Source organism: Saimiri boliviensis, chromosome 2 (assembly GCF_048565385.1).
Source record: "Saimiri boliviensis isolate mSaiBol1 chromosome 2, mSaiBol1.pri, whole genome shotgun sequence".
In the NCBI taxonomy this organism is placed as follows: Eukaryota; Metazoa; Chordata; class Mammalia; order Primates; family Cebidae; genus Saimiri; species Saimiri boliviensis.
This window is the reverse complement of record NC_133450.1, coordinates 36,025,244-36,053,177: the sequence shown is the minus strand read 5'-3', so window position 1 is coordinate 36,053,177 and position 27,934 is coordinate 36,025,244. Positions and strand designations below refer to the sequence as shown.

At 42.7% G+C, this 27,934-nt stretch overlaps 2 protein-coding genes and 1 pseudogene across 2 annotated transcripts in view; 2 read left to right on the top strand and 1 right to left on the bottom strand.

Moving 5' to 3' along the window:
- ARG2 (arginase 2) overlaps positions 1 to 1,747 on the top strand; it is a 41,128-nt gene extending 39,381 nt beyond the window's left edge. The window contains exon 8 of the mRNA XM_003924454.4: positions 771 to 1,747. Coding sequence (XP_003924503.1) covers positions 771 to 976 — 206 coding nt within the window. The 3' untranslated portion in view covers positions 977 to 1,747. The remainder of the gene's footprint in view (positions 1 to 770) is intronic.
- Positions 1,199 to 26,413, bottom strand: VTI1B (vesicle transport through interaction with t-SNAREs 1B). Its single transcript, XM_003924456.4, has 6 exons — positions 25,938 to 26,413; positions 11,216 to 11,274; positions 8,902 to 9,093; positions 6,280 to 6,453; positions 3,139 to 3,200; positions 1,199 to 1,533 (listed from the first exon to the last, which is right to left on the bottom strand). Exons 1-6 carry the CDS (start codon positions 26,050 to 26,052, stop codon positions 1,437 to 1,439), a joined length of 699 nt encoding a protein of 232 aa, XP_003924505.1. The 5' UTR covers positions 26,053 to 26,413; the 3' UTR covers positions 1,199 to 1,436.
- LOC101037128 (COP9 signalosome complex subunit 2 pseudogene) lies at positions 14,035 to 18,053 on the top strand (annotated as a pseudogene).
- Positions 26,414 to 27,934: the final 1,521 nt, after the last annotated feature.

The window sequence follows — 27,934 nt, the reverse complement described above, 5'->3', positions numbered from 1 at the left end:
AAGTTAAATTCTATAGAGAAATGAGGCATTTAGAGAGGTGGGCATGGTAGCAGGTCTGTACAGGTTCTTCTGGTCTAAGCTTCCCTTCCACCTGCTCCAGGCCAAAGGAACAATACTGAAAGCTTTGACACAAGTTCTCAAACCTTAACACATGGCTGAATCTTCTCTTGATCAAGTGCAAGAGACTGGGTCAGTCTGCTGGGAGAAAAAACGTGTCAGATGTGGAACCTGCCTCCAGAGCTCAGGCCTGCAGGGGTGAGAATGAAGTTGCAGTAATAACTACATTTCAGGGCATATGGTGCGGTGCTCTAACAGATACAGACATAGCATTAGAGTTCAAAAGTAGGAATGGAGTTCTGGCTAGTGAAAAGTGGAAGACTTCCTCTGCCTTCATACTTGAATCATTTCCAGGCAGGCCTCTAGAAGGTTCCTAGTCATACTGGAGATGGCATACATTCTTCTAACAAGCAGGTTGAAAACCCCCTGACCCCACAACAAGCCTTTTCCTTTCCCAGAAAGCCTGACAGTTATGCCTATTATGTTAGTTGAACTGGGATGGTTTACTTCATTATCATAAAGTTTTCTTTTAATCTACTGTAGCATAACAGTATTTTAAATTAAATTCATGGCTAAGAGGATGAGGGGCAAGGGACTTCCTGAAAATAGGCATTTACTAAAAAATTGACTCTTGTTTTTACCTTGGCTTGTTCTCCCTGTCCCAGTGGGATGACCCAAGGAATCTGAGGTTTTGTTACACTTTGTTCTTCTAGGGTTGTTGTCGGCACTGGATCTTGTTGAAGTCAATCCTCAGTTGGCCACCTCAGAGGAAGAGGCAAAGAATACAGCTAACCTGGCAGTGGATGTGATTGCTTCAAGTTTTGGTCAGACAAGGGAAGGAGGGCACATTGTCTATGACCAACTTCCTACTCCCAGTTCACCAGATGAATCGGAAAATCAAGCACGTGTGAGAATTTAGGAGATACTGTGCACTGACATATTTCACAACAGGCATTCCAGAATTACGAGGCATTTGAGGGGACAGATACTAAATGGTTGTCTGGTCAATACTGCCTTAATGAGAATATCTGCATATTCTCACAATTGTAAAGTTTCCCCTCTGTTTTGGTGACCAATACTACTATAAATGTATTTGGGTTTTTTTGCAGTTCACAGGGTATTAACATGCTACAGTACTATGTAAATTTAAAGAAGTCATAAACAGCATTTATTACCTTGGTATATCATACTGGTCTTGTTGCTGTTCCTTCACATTTAAGTGGCTTTCCATCTTTCCTTCCCCTCTCCCACAGTCTGGCTATACAGTGCATCCCTGAACTGTTAGCCCACAGCAGCAATATGCTTATTCTATCCACATCCCTAACATCATGCATTCACAAGGTCAAAGTCTGGTCCACAAACCCTTCCCTATAGGAAGTTCAATGGCTGCGAAAGAATTTGTAGTAAACCAGGCCTCCCAGGATGGCGAGCTCCAGTAAGATGATGATGGAAAGCAGCAGCTTGTTGGTTGTCACTCTACAAAGAAACAAAGTGGGGAGTAGTCAGAATTTTGGATAACCTACTCTGGGGTTTGACCTGGGACCAAGGCTGGACACTCTGAGGCTGTTTGTTTGATCACACAGCCACTTAGCGGGAAGTACACATAAGGTTCTTTAGCTGTCACTTAGGAATAATACTGTCTACCTCACAGAAATGTTAAACTGAGACAATAAAAACCAAAGCACAAAAATGGTTTCTTGACTCTGAAATGTCTTCAAATAGTAGTTACTTCCTTTAAAAATAGCTTTTCTAGAAAGAGGGGTTAGCTAGAAAAAGTAATCAAATATATATCCAGCTCAGAATGGGTCCTGCCCTAGGATAAAGTAACTTAGAAGCTTGGGTAATACCTTTTAATCCCTTGTAAACGTCTATTCCTCTGCCCTACTTTTCCCTTTGCTCTCCTATCAACCCAAATGGATATGTTATAAAGGTAGTATAGGAGCTTAAAAATCCAACCTCTGGTTCTCATGTTCACTCTAGGCTTCTCCCTCTTCCACAAAGAATTTACCACTGTAGAAAAATCTCACCCCTCCTGCTAGTTACATGACTGGGTTGTAGTTTTGTTTCATGCTAGGCCACCCGTACACAAGGTCACACACAATCCCCTCTTACACCCAATTTCAACCTCAGTGGCAAGATTTCTGCCCTGGATTTGTTGCTATTAGCACAAGGGTTTTTTTATTTTTGGTAAAGACTACTTTACTGGTGGCAGTTAGTACAATTCAAATATTGATCTTCAAAGAAGGGCTTAGTTATTTATCAGACTAAGAGTCCACAGAGAGCTGAATGAAACTGAATTAAGTCACTGCTATGATGACTGGTCAATCCTGTTTCTTGGGAAATGAAACCATAGCCAGCTGATAATGCATGGCATATGCTGCTTCACCAACTGAGAACCATGGGGGCTCTATACAGGAGGCCATCGGCTCTACCACCCTTTAGATGCCAGGAATTCCTTTCTCCTCCTGAAACAACTTGTGTTTTCTGGAGCCTCATTTTCAAAATGCCTGTGTGAAGCAATGCTCATGGTCCTCTGGGCAATCTGGCAGTGCCAGCAGATTCTGCAGCATCTTGGCTCAGTTAATGCTCACCAACCCTGACAACTCCCCAAGGGTTTTATTTTTTAAAATCTACTTCTTGCTAACAAGACAGAACTTCCAGAAAAGGTGCTGACTCCCATGAAGGGCAAGCAGAGCCAAAAAACAAGTACTATGCAAGTGAAAACTGCTTTCTAATAAAGATTTTACAAATATATTTCAAGGAACAGGAAGCTGTTATTCCCATGTGCTGCGTTCTCTAAAGAACATCAGCTGTGATTAAATGTCATTTCAGTGGAGAAATTTTTCACTGCTCTAAGTCAAAGCAGTATATACTTTTAACAAATGATTTTATCCTGAACTCTTTAACTATCCAAGACCATATTCCTTAGTGTATTTCTTCTGTTCTGCTGGTAGCACTGAGTATACGGGGACTATCTGGCGTCAACTGCTGAGGTGCTTTATTAGGACCTTTGTAAGTCACTACTTTAAGCTTTTTGGTTCAAAGACATTAAGACAAATTTCATGACTTTTAAAAACTTACTTTCTGGACATTGAACGGAGAATCTTTCGACTTTTGCTCAAGTTTTCACTTGTGTTTACCAGCTGAGAAGAGAAAATGGTGATTATTTCCTTTTAAAAGTAGATTCTGTACAATTTTAATACCCCTAGATTAACAGTGGGCATTAAGGGATATATGTTGAAAAATTCCAAGAAATCAAGTCAATTTAAATGATGCCCTTCAAGTATAAGTAGAACCTGGAAAGGACAAGATATTTTAGTATTCATTAAGTAGGCTTACGAATCATTATATTCCTAGGTTGCTGCCGGGGATGGACTCCGACTGAGCTAATCTTTCACAATGGCTACTCCAAAAGGGAAGCCTTCAAGTACAGCCAGCAGATTGGACAGCCAGTGACTGCAGAGGAACTTAAGATCTGAATTTCATCAGCCAGATTTCAGGACAGCCTCTTAAGGTGGCATTTGCTTTTTATTTTTGTTTTGAGACAGAGTGTTGCACTGTCACCTGGGCTGGGGTGCAATGGTGCAACCTCAGCTCACTGCAACCTCTGCCTCCCAGGTTCAAGTGATTCTCCTGCCTCAGTCTCCCAAATATCTAGGATTACAGGTGTCCACCACCACGCCTGGCTCATTTTTTGTATTTTAATTTTTTTAGTAGAAACGGGTTTCACTATGTTGGCTAGGCTGGTCTACAACTCCTAACCTCATGATCTGCCTGCCTTGGCCTCCCAAAGTGCTGGGATTACAGGCATGAGCCACCATGCCTGGTGGCATTTGTTTTTGTAGGTTAGTGTGTTACTGCTTTTGGGATCTGGTTATCTTTTTTCTTTACCCTCTTAAGAGACAGTTACATTGAATTGTGAAAGGAATTAACCACTATGGAACTTTTAACTGCCTGCTACTAATCTGGACAGCTGGAGGATGTTTCACCTCCAGCAGATGTCCACCTGCCATCTGTTCCCATTCCCCAGTGGCCTTGGTAAGCTGATCTCTCAGCTCATTCCTTGGCTTTTATTTATTTGAGACAGGGTCTTGCTCCATCACTTAGGCTGGAGTGCAGTGCTGCAGTAGCAGCTCACTGCAGCCTCAACCTCCCAGGCACAAGCAATACTCCCACCTCAGTCTCCCAAGTAGCTGGGATTACAATTGCCTGCCACCACACCCTACTTTTTTTTTGGTTTTTAGTAGAGATGAGGTCTCACTGTGTTGCCCAGGCTGGTTTCAAACTCCGGGGCTCAAGCCATCCTCCCACCTCAGCCTCCCAAAGTACCAGGATTACAGGCATGAACCTGGCCCCCCGGGCTTTTAAATTCAACCAATCTACTTGGTATGTTAAAAAACCAGAACCCCATAATCTGTAAGCAAGTTACATTCTCCATAGCTTGCCTTGAATTTAGTATTTATTGTGAATTTTCTCTAAAGAGGGAAGGGCATTGGGCCAGGCGTGGTGGCTCAAGCCTGTAATCCCAGCACTTTGGGAGGCCGAGGCGGGTGGATCACGAGGTTGAGAGATCGAGACCATCCTGGTCAACATAGTGAAACCCCGTCTCTACTAAAAATACAAAAAACTAGCTGGGCGTGGTGGCGCGTGCCTGTAATCCCAGCTACTTAGGAGGCTGAGGCAGGAGAATTGCCTGAGCCCAGGAGGTGGAGGTTGCGGTGAGCCGAGATCGCGCCATTGCACTCCAGCCTGGGTAACAAGAGCGAAACTCCGTCTCAAAAAAAAAAAAAAAAAGATCTACTCAAATCTTCACACTGAGCTAGTATTTTCCTGTCCAAATCTTGGTCACAGTATGTTTTTCAATTTGATTTGCCTTCTGCTATTAAGAATACAGCAGTCTATTGGCAAACTGTACTAATTTAAAAATTCCAGCCAGGCACAATGGCTGTAATCCCAGAGTTTCGGAAGGCCAAAGTGGAATGATTACTTGAGCCCAGGAATTCAAGAGCAACCTTGGCAACACAGTAAGACCGGTCTTTACAAAAATTTACAATTAGCCAGGCACAGTGACAAATGCCTGTAGTCCCAGCTACACACAAGGATCACTTGAGCCCAGGAGTTGGAAAGTACCATAAGCTATAATTGCACTGCTGTACTTCAGCCTGGGTGACAGAGCAAGACCTTGTCTCTAAAAACTAAAAAATTCCTATGAAGGTTAACTATTTATGGAAAGGAAAAAATAAATGAGTTCTTTTTCAGAGTCTCTCAGAGTGACAGCCAACTAGAGGTACCTGATATAGTCATTACTTGGTTTAAATATTTGTTTTCTTTCCACAATGATCCATCTTACCTTCCTGGATAATCCTTAGAGATTTTTTTCCCTATTATTATTATTTTTTTAATATTATGTAACAGTAAAGAGTTATAGTCCAGAATTGAACCATAGTTTATAAATCTATAAACTGCCTATAAACAGTGGTACTATTTTATGAAATCTGGAAAATAGCCTCAACTCTAAATGACAGGGTGTAAGTAGATGATGTTTTCATAAGAAAAGCAGAGTATTATACTAGATGAGAAATTAAAATCTCATATTGGCAGCTTTTAATTCCTGTAATCTTTTAAGTACAGAAATCAGGTTCCTTCTGTCTTTTATTCCTTTCATTGCAGCAAAAATTTCCAATGATGTCTAAATCTTAGGGGTAAAATTACTTCTAACAGAGATCTCTCAGCCAAGCAAACTAAAAATTGAGAAAAGCAGCTGGGTGCAGTGGCTCATGCCTGTAATCCTAGCACTCTGGGAGGATGAGCCAGGTGGATCACCTGAGATCAGGAGTTCAAGACCAGCCTGGCCAACATGGTGAAACGCTATCACTACTAAAAATACAAAACTTGGCTGGGTGTGGTGGCACACGCCTGTAATTCCAGCTACTCAGGAGGGTGAGGCAGGAGAATCGCTTGAACCTAGGATGCAGAGGTTGCAGTGAGCAGAGCGTACCACTGCACTCCAGCCTGGGCAACAGTGTGAGACTCCATCTCAAAAAATATAAATAAATAAATAAATAAATAAATAAATAAAAATTGAGAGAAGCATAAGAACCTAAAAAAGACTTATTCCCTGAATTCAGAACTGCCGTAGCTTCTGGCCTTAGTATGGTTTCCAGGTGCAGTGGACCCTCAATTTCCCCATACTTGCCCCTTTCCCTGTCTGCCCAGACTTACTCTATTCTTTGTGCGTTCTAACTGGTCTCGTTGTTCCCCGAGCTCTTCTATGATTTCTGAGCCAATCTGGTCAGTCTCCGTGGCAATCCGATGAGAACGTTCAATACTTTGGGTGGCCCGGTTCAGGCTTTCAGTGCCTTGTAAAAGCATTGCCCTTTGAGACTGCAGCCGATTCTGAAAGGAGTATGGAAGACAAATGTTAAGACTTTTTCCATTATAAATTCATTGCCAGCATATTCCTCATGACCTTCCCCATGTAAGAAGGGATATAGTAAGCAATAATTTTCATTCGTTTTAAGACAGAACCAAAGCTAATGATTCTTTTCAAGGTTACAGACTAAAGCAGAACTGGAAATCCAATCAGTAAGATCACAATACCCCTACTCCACTGCCTTTTACACTTACACGAGGCAAGGAAAGATGGATTAAAAATACTGGAGCACCTTCCCTATGTTTGTGATGATTTGAACTGGTCCATGTGTTTCCTGGACTATCAACTTCTGAAAGGTGGCAGCCCAGATACGGCAGGTGCAGAAGCTACCTGATAATGCTTATAGCCTGTAACTTTGATAGTAATACGAGCAAACCAACTAACCTAAGCAGCCCTAGAAAAAAATCAATTCACTGAAGATACTTGACTGGTACCAAGGATTGAGGGATCATGAATGAGCTATTCTTTTCTTCATTTTAAGCCTCCAGCACCTGGTATTTCCAGGTGGTCTCTCATCCAAGTACTAACCAAGCCTTAGCTTCTGAGATAGGGTGTGTTCAGGGTGGAATTGCCTAGATGAATAAATTATTCTTTTTCAGCATATAAAGAAATCATTTAGAAGTCTGAGACACTACCACATTCTGGAAAAAACATGTGTTTCGCTCTTGATGAGCCCCACAAAGAACTTCACCTGAGGTCAAACAAAAAACCCTGAGCTGCCACACTGGGGGTGATTTGGTCTCAAGGAAATTAGTATCTGGGGCTTGGGCAAGCTTCCCCAGCTGCCTTAATTTCTCAAGTGCCCTAATTTTCTAAATCCTCTCCAAAGTTTTGCTCCACCTGTAATCCTAAACGCAGACAGCATGAAAACAAGTCAGGCCAGAATTAACAACCACTGACAGAAATGGCAGCAGCTCTAAGTTCTTAGTTGTTCAAAGCACACACACACAATCAAAAGGTACCCAGCTCACAGAGGCTTCTTACAGAGCAGGTGACCACTGGCAGTAGGATCATCAAGAAGCCAAAAGACTGCCTCTCAGACCAGAAGTAGCAAGAAGCAGCATTTTCTTTTTTCTTAAGACAAAGTCTCACTGTCATGCAGGCTGGAGTGCAGTGGCATGATCTCAGCTCACTGCAGCCTCTGCCTCAGCCTCCCGAGTGGCTGGGATTACAGGCACCTGCCAACATTCCTGGTTAATTTTGTATTTTTAGTAGAGACAGAGTTTCACCATGTTGGCCAGGCTGGTCTTGAACTCCTGATCTCAGGTATCTGCCAGCCTTGGCCTCCCAAAGTGCTGGGATTACAGGCGTGAGCCACCATGTCAGGTGCTCTGTAGCATTTTCACTTAATAAATAGCATATAGACCAGTAGATGAGGAAACCACTAAATGAGGTTCAAATAAAACCAGGAGAATCACATTCTACCTGCCTGCCCTTTTCCAGCCTCCCTTTTCAAGTGATCTGTCAGCTTCTAATCTGTGACGATCCCTTGTGCATCCGTGTGCAAATTTTAAATACGTCATCCTCAAAATGTCTAGTTTTGCATCAGCAATGTCAAGCTAATATCACTTTGAATGTCTCTTAAACTATAATCAGGATGCATCATAAAACAGTTGTTTGCTTAAAATTGTAGTATGAGCCTTTCTACCTCTGTTCAGTCTGCACTGGTGGGCCCCTTTCTCTCTTCCATGTTACTTGCCAGGCAAGTCCTACTTTGTGTTGTGTTTATGGAAGATACACCAAATGCAGCATATTTAACCTTTCAGACGTTTTATTCCTTTAACGATCCACTTCTTAGATGGTTTCAGAATACAAATGTTCAATTAGTCCAATCTTATAAATTAGAATCCTGAAAACTAGCGACACAGTCTGGCTCACTTTCCATTACCACAGAATAAAATGATAAAAAGCTCCTTCTTGAGAAGCGCCCTGCATTGGCTACAGTATCTCAGTTGCTGGGCCATCTTGACATTAAGGTAAAGGAAAGCTTGGATTGATTTTGAAACAATACTCTGATAAATTAGAAACCTAATGGAATTTTCCAGGCATACCTGAGAAAGTGATTCTAAAATTTATATCAAAGAATAAAAAAGATCAAGAAGAAACTAGATCAATGGGTCAGAATCCAGAAAAAATAAGTAACACTTATATACTACTATATACAAAGCACTGTTTTTATTATAAGACTGTATTGTATTAAGGATAAAAAGAAATCTAAATATGCATATGATTTGAAAGGGCTGCATTAAATAGAGCATATACCAAGGGGATAACAGGAGCTGGATGCAGAAAAGAGGATAAGGGTGAAAAAAATGTTTTCTAGTATACACTGAAAACGTGAAATAATCCAACAATACGGTTAATTTTTGTACCACAGGCCCTTAAGGAAAAAAAAGGCAGCTAAAACTTACCATATGCTCATTTTCTACAGCATATATGCCATACTTCATATCTCCTCGGCCTCCAGACGTGGCTGTCAAAGGTGTGCTTCTCACCTCCCGATGGAGTTTGGCAAGGTCCTTCCGGTAGTTTCGAAGCTTAGACATCATGGGGTTACGGAAAGAGAGGGGTGCATAACGTAGCTCCTCCTCCATCTCTGCCAGCTGGGAAGGCAGAAAATAGTGAGTAGATGGCCTGGTTCTTCCCTCACTCATTTGGAAATATGCCTAGTTTGGATTAATCAAACTACTTATTTACTTGGACTACACCAAATAAATAATTCAACCATATGCTACATAAGGCGGGACCATTTCTGGAATGTTCCTCTCAATCCAAATGGCTAGCACAGTGCCCAGCAAGTACAGATCAGGCATTCAAAATACATGAATTGAATGAATGAATGAAGAGACAGAATACTTTATAGCTTACTAAACATGTTTCTATACATTCTCCATTTAATCCTCACAACAAATCAATAAGGTAGCAAATGCTCCATTTCATATATGATTTAGAGAAACCTGCTTAAGATTACACAAAAAGGAGTCCGGGCCAGGCATAGTGGCTCCCACTTGTAATCCCAGCCCTTTGAGAGGCGTAGGCAGAAGGATCATTTGAGCACAGCCTGGGCAACATAGCAAGACCTCATCTCTATAAAATTAAAAAGGAGTCAGGATTCAAAAATTTTCAAATTCTTGGCTCTCTTCAATACACGGTTGAATGCTGCCATCAAGAAGTGCTTTGAAGTCTACTGTACTAAAAACTTTTCCTGCTCCTCTTTCTGAAAATCGGTCACGTTTGTCTCCATGTCAGAGACAACCAGGGGCCCACCCCAGAGCAGGTGCTTTAGAGGAATCAGACTTCCATTCTTCTAGGATAAGTAAAATGTAACACCTGGGGACATTCACAAGAAGCCCTAAATTATTTTCATCTGCCTGGAATGGTCAAGGTAGGATTATTACTTGAGTTCGAAGAAAACAAGTATCTGAGCACCAAACAAATCAGTAGTAACTAGATGATTTTTAAAATGCTACCAAAATGTTAATCAAAACAGTAGAATGGCTACAAAAGGTATCATGGATATGCCCAGCTGTACACAGGTATTAAGAAAAATTCCTAGTACTCCCATTAAGAAGAGAGTTTCCACAGTCTGGTAGACTGGTACTTCTTAAAGCACATGCAAAACCGAGAAAAGGATGCAGATGTGCTTCTTCATTGGGATAACTGGGAAATTGAGAAGTTGATCTTCAACAGGCAAGAAGGCAGTTCGCTGGCCAAAAGAGAATTTTTTCTCCATCTGCTTTGGGATGGCAAAAGCAGGGGCAACTATTTCTGCAGAGTTCTAGCAGGGACCAGGATTTTAGCCCCAGTCTTAACGGGTTTGCTAGAGTATAATGAAATGGAGTCAAAGGACTCTTGCTTCCATAGAGCTGGAGGAAAAAAACTAAACTTTTTTTTTTTCCTTTAAAGAAAAGCCACAGGTGAAGAGAAGCAAGTTCTGACAAACTTTAGGTCCCAACTGAAGCTCATGCATGTCTTGCCTGAGGTCCCAAGTCCAGCTACTATGCTGTCTTTTAAGACAGAAAGGGACATGGTTAGAATCACCTCTGAGCTACATTTTCTGTGACAGTAAGTTTCACAAAGAACAGTAACAGTAACTTTCTTTCTTTCCTTTTTTTTTTTTTTTTTTTTGAGGCAGGGTCTTGCTCTGTCACCCAGACTGGAGTGCAGTGGTGTGATCATGGCTAATTGCATGCTCGACCTCCCATGCTAAAGTGATCGTCCCACATCAGCCTCCTGAGTAGCTGGGTCTAGAGGCATGCACCACCAAATCTGGTAATTTCTGTGTTTTTTTGGAACAGATGGTGGGCTCCCTATGTTGCCCAAGCTGGTCTTGAACTTCTGGCCTCAAGTGATCCTCCCACCCTGGCATCTCAAAGTGTTGGTATTACAGGTGTGAGCCATCACACTGGCCAGTAACCTATCTTAATGACCAGCTCTTAAAAAGAGACTTTAAAAGACTGCTTAGGTAAAGGTATGAGAATGCCCTTACTACTCACATCAGTAATATATTATCAAAGACTCATATTTTAGGACAGTCTTCAGGTTTTACCCATTTGGGTTTGTCAAACCCCCTTAATACCCATCCCCATCAATTGGCTTCATTTAGTAAAAAACAGTCAAAATCAAGATCAACAGACAGGAACAGTTAATCTGTGATCACTTCACAGCATTACTTCTGGAAAAGAGGAAGACCAGATAGAAGAAACAATATTTGTTCGCTCTCACCGTTTCATTTGCTTCCTGTTGTTTTTCATCAAAATCCCTGATCAACTTCTTCTTCTCTTCTAGAAAAGACAGATAAGTTTCAAATGTGCATTACTATTTCCACGCATTTGTAAAGGCCATTCCCTCTGCTTAGAATAAGCTTCTTATTCCTCCCCTAGTGAGAGTAGTACTCAGTCATCTTAAACAGGCATTTAAAAATGTATACAAGCCGGACTTGGTGGCTTACACCTGTCATCCCAGCACTTTGGGAGGCCGAGGCAGGTGGATCACTTGAGATCAGGAGTTCGAGACCAGCCTGACCAACATGGTGAAACCTCATCTCTGCTAAAAATACAAAAATTAGCCAGGTGTGGTGGCACATGCCCGTAATCCCAGCCACTTGGGAGGCTGAAGCAGGAGAATTGCTTGAACCCAGGAGGTTGAGGCTGCAGTGAGCCGAGATTGCACCACTGCACTCTAGCCTGGGTAACACAGCAAGACTCTGTCTCAAATAAATAAGCAAATAAATAAATAAAATGTACAGGAACTTATCACAATGACCGAGGAAGAAGAAAGAGAAAAAAATATTTTATTTTTGTATTTTTAGTAGAGACGGGGTTTCACCATGTTGGCCAGCCTGGTCTTGAACTCCTGACCGATCCACCCACCTCAGGCCCCAAAAGTGCTGGGATTATGGGCACGAGCCACCATGCCTGGCTGAGAAAAAAATTATTCTTATTGGCACTTAGTACTCAGGGAACAAGAATACCCACATTTTGGACAGCCCTGAATAATTACTTGGTTCCCAAAGCCAACAGCATCCCTCCAAGAAATACTACAGGTTTAAGTTTAACCATTCTCAACCTTTTCTCTTCCCTCATCCTAAGGGACTAGACACACTTTTATCAGTAAGAATGTTTACCAGTAGTGACTCTCTGAAACCCCCCACCTTCACACCCACAGTGAACCACTTCTATGCTAACTCATAACTACTACCTTTCTGCAAAACAAATTTAAAAATTTACCTACTTTGCTTGCTGGGAGGCTGCCTGGTATGGTGCCTGTTTTTCTCTGGGTGTAGCACTGGTAGTGACTCGCACAATGAGAATGTTATTCATTCCCCTTTCAGCTCCCTTTCAGCCTTTCCCAGTCAGTCACTTTGGTGAGTGTATCTTTAATACCTAAAAATTACTAATCTCCCCTTTGAACAAAAATAGAACAGGCTTCAGCTTTAAACAACAACATCTAACTAAAACAGTATTGTCTTCGTTTTATTTTCTGATCACTTATACTACAGGTTTTCCATCTAAAATTATACCAAGTTTCATTTTTAAGTAACTTTGTTTTAAATAAATATATTTGAGATGAAATAAGCTGACATAAAGAAAATGATTAAGTAACAGTAACAGAACTTGGATGTGGCAAAAATTGGCAAAAATTATGAAGTTGGTACCAGAATGCTGGTAAACACTTGTATGGGGAAAAAATCCCTGGTTAGTCAGGGGGGTAAGGTTCTGGTGACCGGTTGGGGCCTGCCTCAGCATATAAGCTTGGATAATTTCCTTCATTTCTTTGGGACCTGACCTCTTCCTTAATTGACTACAAAATGAGGAAGTAGGTCATCCCCTAATAACTCACAAGCAAAAATTAGCGCCGTTTAGGAGGAGCTTGATTAAAAAAAAATTTATACATCCAAATGAATGTTCTTCCTGGAAATCTACACACAATCTACTTATCACCAGAAAGTTACCATCGTTTACAATGTTTTTTTTTGTTTTGTTTTGTTTTTGTTTTTTTTCAGAGACAGAGTCTCACTTGTCACCCAGGCTAGAGTGCAGTGGTGCAATCTCGGTTCACTGCAACCTCCGCCTTTTTGAACGCGTCTTTTGGAATTACGTTTACAGACTGGGGATACAGTCTTTGTTTCTTTTTTTAAATTGTGGCAAAATATATGTCATATAAAATTTACCATTTTGAAGTATATGTCTTAGTGGCATTTAAGTACATTCACACTGTTGTGGAGCCATCACCACTAACTGTTCATCATCTTAGACTGAAATTCCATACCCATTAAACACCTCCCCATTGTATGAAGTTGACTATTCCAGGTACACTGTTAAGTGGAATCATACAACATTTGTCCTTTGTGTTTAGCTTATTTCACTTAGCATAAAGTCAAGGTTCATCTATGCTGTATGGAGATATGGTCTTTTAAAGCTATGTATTTTTCTTTTCTTTTTTTTTTTTTTTGAGATGGAGTCTCACTCTGTCGCCAGGCTGGAGTGCAATGGTGCGATCTTGGCTCACTGCAACCTCTGACTCCCTGGTTCAAGTAATTCTCTTGCCTCAGCCTCCTGAGTAGGTGGGGTTACAGGCCCATGCCACCACACCCAGTTAATTTTTGTATTTTTAGTAGAGACAGGGTTTCTCCATGTTGGCCAGAATGGTCTTGATCTCCTGACCTTGTGATCTGCCCACTTCAACCTCCCAAAGTGCTGGGATTACAGATGTGAGCTACCCTGTCCAGCCGCAGCTATGTATTTTTCCATGTGACTCCTAAATACAAGCCAGCACTTCTACCTACTAAAGGAAGAGCAATCTTTTCTGCTGCAAAAGAGAACAGATGAGCTGGGCTTATGGAGAAATGGCATGTGGGTATTCAGTTGCTGTCCTGAGATTTTCTTAAGATGATTTGTCTACTCTGATTTTCATCTTAAGACCTGACTTTTTTTTGAGACTGTGTCTCACTCCATTGCCCAGGCTGGAGTACAGTGGCATCATCTCAGCTCACTGCAACCTCCAACTCCCAGGTTCAAGTGACTCTTGTGCCTCAGCCTCCTGAGTGGTGGGATTATAGGAGTGCGCCATCACACCCAGCTAATTTTTCTATTTTTTGGTAGAGACAGGGTTTCACCATGTTGACCAGGCTGGCCTTTTGTGATTTGCCCACTTCAGCCTCCCAAAGTGCTGAGATAACAGGCGTGAGCCACTGCACCCGGCCACACCCTGACTTTTGAACCCAATCCTACGTAAGATGTAATGTCACTGTAATGCTTTCTATAGATTTACATTTTGTTAACCACAACAGCATCTGTCAGTTGTATCTTTTTTTTTTTTTTTTTGAGACAGGGTCTTACTCAGGCTGGAGTGCAGTGGCATGGTCACAGCTCACTGCAGCCCTGACCTCCTAGGCTGAAGCAATCCTCTCATCTGCTCAAGCAATTCTCCTGCCTCATTGTCCCGAGTAGCTTAGACTAAAGGTGCATGTCACCACATCCAGCTTTTTTTTTTTTTTTGGGTAGAGATGGGGCCTCACTATGTTGCCTAGGCTTGGTCTTGACTCCTGGGCTCAAGCAATCCTCCCACCTCAGCCTCCCAAAGTGTTGGGATTACAGGTGTGAGCCACCACACTTGTCCATGTATCTTACTTTTTAAGTGACCATGAATCATTTTGGATGCGTATGTTCTATAATCTCAACTTGAGACCAAGTTCCTGTGAAATATGGAAATTTATTTTGTCATTTTTACTTTGTCCATAGATTCTAGAGCTATAAACCAGCTTAGATGTGGCTACTGCCTGAAAGAACAAACAACACACCCTTTTCTATGTCTCATTCATTGCTATGTGACACTCCCTTAATACACACAAGATACTCCAGATATTTTTCTCCATTCTACTCATAAAACCCATGGCTCTGTTTGTTGTTTTAAAAAAAAAAAAAAAAAAAAAAGTAGGGGAAAGTTCCCCACGGCAAACAGTATGACTCTTGACCATCCACGACGTAACTGAAATGAGAACCAAAGCAGCTATTACTATTCCTGAGGGGGCTGTGCTCTTAGCTACCAGTACCGAAATAATGCCTACAGTCAAAAACAGCTACTCTGTGGAGCAGTATCATATTATTTTGTAATAAGCTGTCACAAAAGTGTTAAGCAGCCATCACTGCTCTGAGTCAGCACATCTCCAAACTCAGGCATGCTCACTCCTGATCCAAGCCAGGCAGTAGAAGGCAGTACCGTACATTCCCTTCTTAGCTCCTTCCTTTCCTAGATTTTTCTACAACTCTGTTAGTCATAAAGTCTCCTCCTTTATTCTTCCACTGTTAATGGGTATGAAAATCTGCATTCTCGCTCCCGGCCAAGATGTCTGACATGGAGGATGATTTCATGTGTGACGATGAGGAAGACTATGACCTGAAATACTCTGAAGATAGTAACTCTGAGCCAAATGTGGATTTGGAAAATCAGTACTATAATTCCAAAGCATTAAAAGAAGATGACCCAAAAGCAGCATTAAGCAGTTTCCAAAAGGTTTTGGAACTTGAAGGTGAAAAAGGAGAATGGAGATTTAAAGCACTGAAACAAATGATTAACTTCAAGTTGAGAAACTTTCCAGAAATGATGAAGATATAAACAACTATTGACCTATATTCAGAGTGCAGTCACAAGAAATTATTCTGAAAAATCCATTAATTCTATTCTTGATTATATCTCTACTTCTAAACAGAATTCTGATTTTTTATGTCAGATGGATTTACTGCAGGAATTCTATGAAACAACTCTGGAGGCTTTGAAAGGTGCTAAGAATGATAGACTGTGCTTTAAGACAAACACAAAGCTTGGAAAATTATTTAGAATGAGAGGAGTATGGAAAGCTTCAAAAAATTTTACGCCAGCTATATCGGTCCCACCAGACTGATGATGGAGAAGATGATCTGAAAAAGGGTACACAGTTATTAGAAATATATGCTTTGGAAATTCAAATGTACACAGCACAGAAAAATAACAAAAAACTTAAAGCACTCTATGAACAGTCACTTCACATCAAGTCTGCCATCCCTCATTCACTGATCATGGGAGTTATCAGAGAATGTGGTGGTAAAATGCACTCGAGAGAAGGTGATTTTGAAAAGGCACACACTGATTTTTTTGAAGCCTTCAAGAATTATGATGAATCTGGAAGTCTGAGATGAACTACTTGCTTAAAATATTTGGTTTTAGCAAATATGCTTATGAAATCAGGAATAAATCCATTTGACTCACAGGAGGCCAAGTAGTACAAAAATGATCCAGAAATTTTAGCAATGACAAATTTAATAAGTACCTATCAGAATAATGACATCACTGAATTTGAAAAGATTCTAAAAACAAATCACAGCAACATCATGGATGATCCTTTCATAAGAGAACACATTGAAGAGCTTTTGCAAAACATCAGAACACACGTGCTTATAAAATTAAGCCTTACACAAGAATACATATTCCTTTTATTTCTAAAGAATTAAACCTAAATGTAGCTGATGTGGAGAGCTTGCTGGTGCAGTGCATATTGGATAACACTAGTCATGGCTGAATTGATCAAGTCAACCAGCTCCTTGAACTGGATCATTAGAAGAGGGTTGGTGTACGATATACTGCACTAGATAAATGGACCAACCAACTCAATTCTCTCGAGCAGGTTGTAGTCAGTAAACTGGCTTAACAGAGAACAAGCTTCTACAGACATCCTTAAGGCAACAGTGCAGAGATGTAATCCTTAAAAGAACTGGGAATGGCAAAACTACTGTCGGTTGATCGTGTCCTGAAAATTAGTGGAGTTAGGGCAGAAGTGCTTTTTTGATCAACTGGTTTGTGTTTTGCTGCTGCAATTATCCCAAGAAAAACAGCTTTAATCTTCAGAAGAAAACCAAAATACCATGGGATTTATGCTGTATTGACATCTTGCCCTAAACATACAACATCATAGTAATTTGTCATGGGCAACGTGACCAGAGAGAAGACTTTTGTCATGATTTTAAATACACTGACACGCTACTGTTGGTTAAATTTAAACATGTTTTACATGCAGAAATTCTCTCACAAATAACCTGCAATAACTTGAAATGCATATCCTTTTGAACACTTCCTTTTCTCATGTATAAATTAAAATGTTTGCTGCATTTTGCAAAATGTCAATTCTCCAAAAATGTGTCAGTATATTTCTGTACCTGCAGTGTAGTAAAGGTTTAGATGAAACCCCATAATTATAGTGGCATACTGTCACTTAGGTTTCAAGCAGCAAAATAAACAGTGCAAAGAAAATCTGCATTCTCAAGAGGCAAATTCTAGAATGATTCCAGGAAAGTAACTACATAAATGAAGGGGGAGAAGAAGCAGACCATAGAACCTCTCTTTCACTAACTTCTATGTGCTGCAACATTCCATTTCCTACCTGATTTCATAAAACACATTTCCTCTTACGAGTGCTCTATAACATACTTTTTTTTTTTTTTTTTTGAGACGTTGTCATGCTCTGTCACCAAGCTGGAGTGCAGTGGTGCTCACTGCAACCTCCGTGTCCCAGGTTCAAACTTTTCTTCTGCCTCAGCCTTCTGAGAGGCTGGGACTATGGTTGTGCACCACCATGTCCAGCTAATTTTTGCATTTTTAGTAGAAACGGAGTTTTACCATGTTGGTCAGGCTGGTCTCGAACTCCTGACCTCATGATCCGCCTACCTCAGCCTCCCGTGACCAGCCAACTTAACATACTTTTAAAGAATTTCACTACATTTATGAGATCTTTTCCAGACTTCTAAGATTTAAAACAAAACAAAAAAGAAGCCTTTGAAATCATTTCTTGTGATGAAAAAGCCAGGGAGGCAGATAATTCAAGAGGCTGATCTACCCAACTGAGAGGGATCAATAACTGCTTTAAAAAAAATTCTTTAGTCTCAGAATTGTGAAACCAATGAATGCTAAAGCTAGGATGTACGTCAGCGATCATCTAGTCTAACTTCCTTCCTCTACTGCTGAGGACATTAGACTCTGGAGAAACTGAGTGCCTCCCCACAGTCACTGGAAGAGTAAATGTATGGCAGCACTAGTTATGGAGTGCGAGTCTGCTGACTTCAAGTCCAGGGCGTCTGTACATTACAGTAAACAACTGCATACTGTATACAACTGAGGGGCATTTTTGTGCTCCCAGGCTATAGCCTTTAATAACTGGTAAAATCTGTTTAAAAAACAAAAAACCTCTTCCTCTTTTTAGGGAGTTAGAATTGATGCTACAATCAACTACAAACAGCAAGGTGGCATCCTAAGGAGAATGGGCCTATGAGCAAGAATGAACCACTTCAAATACCATTAACCCCCACCCCACAAGCCTGCCCAAATCAGTCACATGTGAGGGACTCTCTGGGACCAACTCTGTCTTCCTTGGGAAACTGGGTGGATGGTGGCACTATCTCCTGGATATGGAGTAAAATGGAAACAGACAGCTCTGAAAAACAGAGCTACAGAAAGCCTACCTTAAAGTTTGACCATTGTGGGCAGCCTTTCTTCCATACAGGGGTTTCAATTTCCAGCCCAAGAATGACTAACCTTGGCCCTTTAAAGTTGTGGAAATCACTTCAGTTTCCCCAGCTCATAAATATGTGGTTACTTTGCTTTTGGCGCCTCACTGTGGCAAAATGGAGGACTTACACCCTCTATTTGTATACCGTGGCAGTTGACAGGATCCCACAGCGTAGAGTAGTTAAAAGCATCAGATCCCTCTCAACCAATCTGTTTTCTCATCTGCAAATAGGCACTATAAGAATACTGATCTCATAAGAGTTGTTTGAAAGGGTTAAAAGAAATAATACACATAACATTCACCTAGCAAGTGCCAAATATGATAAGGGCTCAATAAATATGAACCACCATTGTTTCTGAAAGTAAATACTTGGGTAGGAAGACCTAAGAGCAAAAAACAAAATTCAGTAGAAAATATGAGTTAGAATAGTTAAAACTCTACTGTCTGTAAGTAATTGGTGTTTATTGGCCAGTTGATTATAGTACTCAATAGTGATTATTTTTTCTGGCTCCCCAAATAATAGGGTCTTGTGTTACACATACTGAAATCTAAATGACTTAAAATGGAAAAAAATTTCAGTATTTTTACCATATTCATTAAGACATAAGGAGAGATGTCTTCAAGTATGACAAAACCAAAACTAGAAATCACGACCACAGGCATTTAACATATTGATTAGATTCAGAAATTATAGCACATTATAGTGCTCTGAGCTAACTGCAGAGACCTCTTCAGAGGTTATAAAACCGAGACTAGAAATTATAGCCACAGGTACTTAATGAAATATTAAATGGATTAATTATTATTGTATGTGGTAATGGACAATCACTCTCACAAAAACTTCCTAAAATAGGACACATTGTGTCTAATATCCTTCAAAGGCAGAAACTGAATGGAGACTGTACTTTGAAGAAACATTGTTTTTGTTGTTTTAATAGGTGGAATATTCCCATTTTTAAAGTCATGAAAATATGGAAAACAGAATAGAAAAAAAATCACAATTATATATTAATATTAGTATTTTCTTTCCAACAATTCACACTATTCACATATTCCATCATTTAACAAATATCTGTGGGGCACCTAGTATGTGCTAGGCACTGTTCTGGTGCTTAGGAAACACAGTGAAAGAAACCAGAGATAACATTGAGCTTATATTCTAGCTCAGTGGCTTTCACACTTGGCTTTCATCAGAAATCCCCTGTAGAGCTGTGAAAACACACTTCTTGTTAAAAGTTTCTGATTCTATAGGTCTGAGAATCTGCATTTCTAACAAGTTCCTAGATGATGCTGATGCTGCTGATTCATGAACCACACTGAAACCACTGTCCTAGTGAAAGGAAGACAAACAATATACTGTAAATATCGTAAATATGGAAAGTGTCAGAAAATAAGTGCTCTAGAAAAAAAAAGAACAAAGTAAGAGTAGTTATATACAGGGCTGGTATTTTTAGTTTACATTTAAATAAAACAACGGCTAGTGGCTCTATTATCAGGCAGTATTCTAAGGACTTTACATATATTAACTCATTTACTCCTCACAAAAACCCTATGAAGTAGATACTATGATTTATCCACATTTTGCAGGAGAAACTAATTGGGATAAAGTAACCTGTTCAAGCTCACACTACTATTAATAGGTGGATTTAAACTCAGGCAGTCTGGCTCCTGAATTCTTGCTGTTAAATATTATACTACATGGTCCCTCAATCCAAATAATGTTCTTCATAAATGTTTTATTGTTAATTTTAGAGACAATCTTTCTCTGTCACCCAGGTTAGAGTGCAATGATGTGATCACAGCTCACTATAACTTCAAACTTCTAGACTCAAGCAACCTTCCTGCCTCAGCCTCCTGAGAAGCTGGGACTACAGGTGAGCACCACTATACTCAGCTAATTTTTTCTTTTTTTTTACTTTTTGTAGAGATAGGGTTTCACCATATTGCCAAGACTGGTCTCCAACTCTTGGCCTCATGCAATCAATCCTCCTGCCTCAGCCTCCAAAAATGTTGGGATACAGGCATGAGCCACCACACCTGGCCCCCATATGTTATTTTTAATGGCAGAAGAACAACTATTTTGTGAGGCTAGGATGGACATATATTATGATCTCTAGTCTACAGGTACCTTTGATACTCTCATCCACAACCCAAACAACTCTGCTCTTCCTCTTATATATTTAAGTTCATCATTCACCAGTTGACCAAGTGAAAAAATGCAGACACCCTGAAATCCTTCTTCCTCACTCCTCATAACCAATGAGGCTGGTTAATTTCTGCCTCCAAACCACCTCTTGGGTCCGGCACTGTGACTCACACCTGTAATCTCAGCACTTTAAGAAGCTGCTGTGGGTGGATCACTTGAGCCCAGGAATTCGAGAACAGCCTTGACAACACGGGAGACCCTATCTCTACTAAAACTTAAAAAAAAAATTAGCCAGGCCTGGTGGCATGCACCTGTGGTCCCAGCTACTCAGGGGGCTGAAGTAGGAGGATCACCTGAGCCCAAGAAGCCAAGGCTGCAGTGAGCAGTGATGGTGCCACTGCACTCCAGCCTGGGTGACAGGAGACAGGAGTGAGACCCTGTGTCAAACGAACAAACAAAAAACAAACAATGAAGCACCACTTAGATTTAGTACTCTCCAGATTCCCGTTACCAAGACGACTGCACAAAAGGCTTTTAATGGTCCCCTGTACGCAGATTCTTGTGCTCTCTCTCTCTCTCATCCTGTATTTAGCCATTAATGCCCTCCTTCTAAAAGAAAATCCACATCAATCAACTGCTTTAAGTCCCTTCCCATATCAAATGTCTCGATGTGACACTAATATCCCCTCACAATCTGGCTGTATTTCACCTGTCCCATCTACCACTACTTTCCCACATGCATTCTAAGCTCCAGAGTTGTTCCATTTTTAACTCCTTGTGTTGCCTCTTCCCGTTTCTCTCTGTCTAGCAAACTCCCATTCAATCTATTATATTGACTTTGAAGTTCTGTGAGGCTTCTCTCTCTTCCCCAGCCTTTTTTATGGTCTCAGAGAACTTTACTTTAGGATTAATCACACACTTTGTTGTAAGTTTGTTTGCTTTTAAGGTAAGAACTCTGAAAGTCCTCAGGGCCCAGACAGTGGCTGATACATAATAATCCTCAGTAAGTAAGTACTGAAAAATGACTGAATTCAATCACACACTATAAGCTACATGCAAGGATTGTATTATGTACATTGTGTTGTGCCTAATAATTAATAATGGGCATTAAAGCTCTGAAAAGTTTATGATGCGGTCTCCGAACTAGAAAAAGAGGATTCAGAGATGAGGCACCATGTGCTCACATAAATTCAATTTATTCAACAAATATTTATTGAGCAGTGTGAATGAGGTAGTGAATAGGAGGTAAAGGTGTTGGACTTCTTACTCTAATTCTAGGGATATGGATATACTTTATTTACTTATCCATTAAACAACTATGTCTGTTACCAGCAACTTATTTTGTGGTTGAGTAGAAATTCACATATTTCTGCAGGGCGCAGTGGCTCACGCCTATAATCCCAGCACTTTGCAAGGCTGAGGCGGGTGGATCACTTGAGGTTAGGAGTTCAAGACCAGCCTGGCCAACATGATGAAACTCCATGTCTACTAAAAATACAAAAATTAGCGGGGTGTGGTAGCATGCGCCTGTAATCCCAGCTACACGGGAGGCCGAGGCATGAGAATTGCTTGAACCTGGGAGGCAGAGGTTGCAGTGAGCTGGGATTATACCATTTGTACTCCAGCCTAGGTGACAGAGCAAGACTCCATCTCAAAAAAAAAAAAAAAAAAAAAAAAAAAATCACATATTTCTGACTGTTCTCTCTGCAGGAAGGAGAAAAAGGCAGGGTAGACAACAAAGGTGAATGCAACTATCTTAGTTTTATGTTGCTACAACAGAAAAGCAGAGTCTGGGTAATTTATAAAGAAAAGAAATGTATTTCTCAGCGTTCTGGAGGCTGGGAAGCCCAAGGCTGAGGGGCCTGTTTCTTTCAAGGGCCTTCTTGATGCTCATGGGTCAGCCCATGGCAGAAGGTAAAAGGGCAGCAGATCAAGAGAGGAGGCAAGCAAGAGAGGGCTGAACTAACCCACTCCAACAACCAACCCACTCTCAGGATAACACTAATCCAATCCATGAGGACAGAGTCCTCATGGTCTAATTATTTCTTACAAGTCCTACCTCTTTTTTTTTTTTTTTTTTGAGATGGAGTTTTGCTCTTGTTACCCAGGCTGGAGTGCAATGGCACGATCTCAGCTCACTGCAACCTCCGCCTCCTGGGTTCAGGCAATTCTCCTGCCTCAGCCTCCTGAGTAGCTGGGATTACAGGCACGCGCCACCATGCCCAGCTAATTTTTTTGTATTTTTAGTAGAGACGGGGTTTCACCATGTTGACCAGGATGGTCTCGATCTCTTGACCTTGTGATCCACCCGCCTCGGCCTCCCAAAGTGCTGGGATTACAGGCTTGAGCCACCGTGCCCGGCTAGTCCTACCTCTTAATAAAATTAAAATGGCAAATAAATTTCAACCTAAGTTTTAGAGAGACATTCAAACTAGAGTAATAATGAATTCAATTTTCTATTTTTGCTCTGTCACCCAGGCTGGAGTGCAGTGGTGGGATCTTGGATCACTGCAACCACTAGCTTCAGGGCCCAAGCGATCCTCACACCTCAGACTCCCCAGGAGCTGGGACTACAGGCACCCACCACCAAGCCAGGCTAATTATTGTATTTTTTGTTGAGATGGGGTTTCACCATGTTGCCCAGGCTGGTCTCAAAATTTCTCAACACATCAGTAGTCCTGCCTCAGCTTCCCAAAGTGCTGGGATTACAGGTGTGAGCCACCACTCCTGGAATGCAGTCTACTTTTCTTTTTTTTTTTTTTTCCACTCTTTTTCTCAGCTCACTGCAACTCTGCCTCCTGAGTTCAAGTGATTCTCTTGCCTCAGCCTCCTGAGTAGCTGGGCCTACAGGCATGTGACACCATGCACGGCTAATTTTTATATTTTTAGTACAGATGAGGTTTCACTGCATTGGCCAGGCTGGTCCTGAACTTCTGACCTCAAGGGATCTGCCTGCCTTGGCTTCCCCAAATGCTGGGATTACAGGTGTGAGCCACTGCGCCCGGCCTGCAGCCCACTTTTCAATCACATAAATCAGATCCCACCATGGTTCTGCACAATACATTTTTTTTTCTTTTTTTTTTTTTTTCCAACACAGGGTCTCGCTCTGTCGCCCAGGCTGGAGTGCAATGACACAATCTTGGCTCACTGCCACCTCCGCCTCCTGGGTTCAAGTGATTCTCCCCCCATCAACCTCCTGAGTAGCTGGGATTACAGGCACCTACCATCATGTCTGGCTAATTTTTCTATTTTTAGTAGAGATGGAGTTTCACCATGTTGGCCAGGCTGGTCTCAAACTCCTGACCTTAAGTGATCCACCCGTCTCAGCCTCCCAAAGTACTGAGATTACAGTCATGAGCCAGCACACCTGGCCTGCACAATGCCTTTTAACTGCATCCATCATATTTAGAGAAAGTCTTTCACCATGGTCCACAAGGCCCTACATGATCTGGTCCTGTCTACCTCCCTCCTTTGCTCACCCCATCCCAAGCACATGGAACCTCTTGCTCTTCCTTGAACACACCAAGCTCACTTCTGCTTAAGAGCCTCTGCTGTGCTATTCTCTCCTTCCGACACTCACTTCTCCCAGATTTCTGGTTTACTCTCTCACTTCATTCAAGTCTCTGTTCAAATGCTACTTCCTCAGAGAGGACTTTCACAACCATCCTATTTAAAACTGAAGTCCCAAAGAAGGCAGATCACTTGAGGTCAGGAGTTAGAGACCAGCCTAGCCAACACAGTGACACCCTGCCTCCACTAAAAAAAAACACACACACAAATTAGCCAGGGGTGGTGGCACACTTGTAATCCCAGTTACTCTGAAGGTTGAGGCAGGAGAATCACTTGAATCTGGAAAGCAAAGGTTGCAGTGAGCTATCGTGCCACTGCACTCTAGCCTGGATGACAGAGTGAGACCCTGTCTCAAAAATAAATAAATAATAACATAAAACTGAAGTCCCACCCCTATTCCTTTACCCCGATTTATTTCCCTGTATACTTTATTTATTTATTTATTTATTTGAGACGGGGTTTCGCTCTTGTTACCCAGGCTGGAATGCAATGGCGCGATCTCAGCTCACCGCAACCTCCGCCTTCTGGATTCAGGCAATTCTCCTGCCTCAGCCTCCTGAGTAGCTGGGATTACAGGCACGTGCCACCATGCCCAGCTAATTTTTTGTATTTTTAGTAGAGACGGGGTTTCACCATGTTGACCAGGATGGTCTCGATCTCTTGACCTCGTGATCCACCCGCCTCGGCCTCCCAAAGTGCTGGGATTACAGGCTTGAGCCACCGCGCCCGGCCGCCCTGTATACTTTAACACTGCCTCTTAATAATTACATATTGTTTAACACCTACCTGCTAGAATAGGGATGTGCATGTCTTTTTCACTGTAATTTGCAATACTAACCAGCACCTAGAACAGTGCCTGGCACAAAGCAGCATCACAATATATACTAAACACATGAATTTCATTCTCACCACAGTCATTCAATTCCTATGACCTCGAGTAATTCGTTGAGCAAACAACCAAGCTCTGACCCTTAAGTAAAAGCAATAAAACTTCAAACTTCAAAGTCTTATCCTTGACCTCAAGTTCTGTATGTCCGGAGGCCAAGAACTACAGTAGGTCTTCCTATGGATTTAGGGCCGAAAAACGCTAGCTCCTCCAGACAGAACTCGTAGCAACCTGCTTCAGGAAATTAAGGGGTAGTAAACAGTCTCAGCGGTATAAAACGTTCAAAACAAGACCACATCTAAATGCCACAATTGGGTTTTAAATGCCCCCTTGTTATTTACCAACACCTCCAAATTATGATTCCTTTGGGTTTTTAACCCTTTTTTTGTGCCACAGATCCTCTGACAGTGAAAACTAGACCTGTCTTGAAACCAATACTTTTAAATGCATAAAACAAACAAACAAAAACAAACAAAAACAGCTACGAAAGAAACCCATTCTACTACAAGACCGCAGATATAAAAGCCCCACTGCTCTGTTTGCCGCAACGAAGAGAGACGAGAAAATGTGGAAGGCCATGGACGGATCCCAGGGAACTGAACCCCGACGTCCGTCCCTGGGCACGTCCCCAGTTCACTGTCAGTGGCAGCAGGGAGACCTGGGGCTGGGACCCAGCCAGTCGTAGGGGGCGTGTCTGAGGACGCGGAGCGAGCAGACGCGGGCCCGGGGCTGGGAGGAAGGTGGGGGAATCTTCCTCCCGAAGCGCGCGGGGCCGAGCTCCCCACGGCGTGGCCCACCCCCGCCTCACCGGTCCCCGCCGTCCCCAGAAGCCGCTCGGGCACCCCTTGCAGGTCTTCATGGAGGCCGCGGAAGATCTCGTGCAGCTTCTCGAAATGCTCCGAGGAGGCGGCGGAGGTGGCCATGGCGCAGGCCGCGCTCGAGCAGCGGCCACTGAGCTTCTGGGCGCTGGGCCCTCTCCTAGCCCGGCGGTCAGCCGCCCAGCCCCGAGGCCATCACGGCGACCGCCGCGCCACAGCCGCCCAGGACGAGTTTCTTCCGGGGCCGCGGCAGGGTCCTCCGGAGCCGGAACGCCCACCCTCTCCAGCCTGTGATTGAGGGAGCGCCAGCGTGAAAGCCTGACAGGAAGTCAGGGAACTGCGCGGCCCCGGCGACTCCTGAGGCAGCGGTGCCGCGCCGGGGCGAACGGCAGTCGCGGAGCCCGAGAAGTGCCAGGTCCGGGGTGTGTAAAGGCGCTGCTGCGAAAGGGCCGTAGGGGACCTGCGAGACGGGCAGCTCGGCCGCCTTCTTCCCGGACCCCCTCGGCGGGCGAGGGGGCGGGCGCTGCAGTGCACGCCGGGGGATGTAGTTTGTCTCGGAGAGCGTCCCGTCCGGGGGTCCCGCGTTGTCCCGGGGTCCCGCGTTGTCCCGGCCGCGAGTTTCAGCTCTCGCCGCGGCAGTGGAGTCCAGCCCGGTAGCGTGGTGGTTTGGGGTGTGTTTGTGTCCAGACGCGGTCCTCACTGTCATCGCGCTGTGCTTTGGCATCCTGACCCGACTTCATCATTTCGCGTCTCCACTGAATGTTAGCTTTTCAGCCCTGGAAAGATAGCTGGGCGGGGGCTGTGCTTGCCATCGGGAAGTGAAGCACTTTTCTTGGGAGGCCCAGCGGCTCCCCACGCTTTCGGAAGTGGAACCCGGCCAGGCGAGTGGCTCGCGCCTGTAATCGCAGTACTTTGGAAGGCCGAGGTGGAAGGATTGCTTGAACCCAGGAGTTCGAGACCAGCCTGGGCACAATAGTGAGAGCTCTAAAATAGGAGTCGGGCGTGGTGGCGCGCACTTTTGGCCCCAGCTACCCCAGAGGCTGAAGCAGAAGCATCACTTGAGCCCAGAAGGTTGAGACTGCAGAAATCCCACCACTGCACCCCAGCCTGGGAGACAGAGGGAGACCTTGTCTCCAAAACAGTCAAACAAACAAAAACACCAAAAAACAAAAATTCAAAACAGAAACCCGGTTAGGATGAAATACTAACACAGAGATGATCAAGTCTGAGGTTATTGTCAGTGTGCTGTGTAAGTCCCACAACACTATGCTAGGACTTGTCACAGTACATAAATAAGGGGCAGATACAAAATACTCTAGCTGTCAGGCATGCCTAATGCACTAGGTTGCCTCGTGCACTCGTTCACAACAGGTGTTTGTCCAGCGTAGGAACTGTGAGTGATCTGGGCATGTTGGTGAATAAAACATTTATTCTCTGCTCTTGGGGAATTGATAATCTGGTGTGGAAGGTGGACCTGGCTTCATTAGGTCCTATCTGCCACTGTGTCACGTGTTAACAATTACAAGGTCGTTTCCTGCACTCTCTGGGTATAAATTCCTATCTTAAGGTCAGGCGTGGTGGCTCGCGCCTATAATCCCAGCATTTTGGGAGGCCAAGGTGGGCGAATCATTTGAGGTCTGGAGTTTGAGACCAGCCTGGCCAACATGGTGAAACCCGTCCCTGCTAATACAAAAATTAGCCAAGCGTGGTGGTGAGCACCTGTAATCCCAGTGACTCGGGATGCTGAGGCAGGAGAATCGCCTGAACCCTGGATACAGAGGTTGCAGTGAGCTGATATCGGGCCACTGCACACCAGCCTGGGCAATAGAGCAAGACCCTATCTCAAAAAGATTAAATTTCTATTTTCACCAATTTCAGTTTGCTCAAGGTGTCTATTCTCAAATGCTTGCTTGGGAGCTCAATATTAAACTGCCTACAAATATTGAAAGATACATGAATGCTCAGGGGAAAATACTTTGCTAATTTA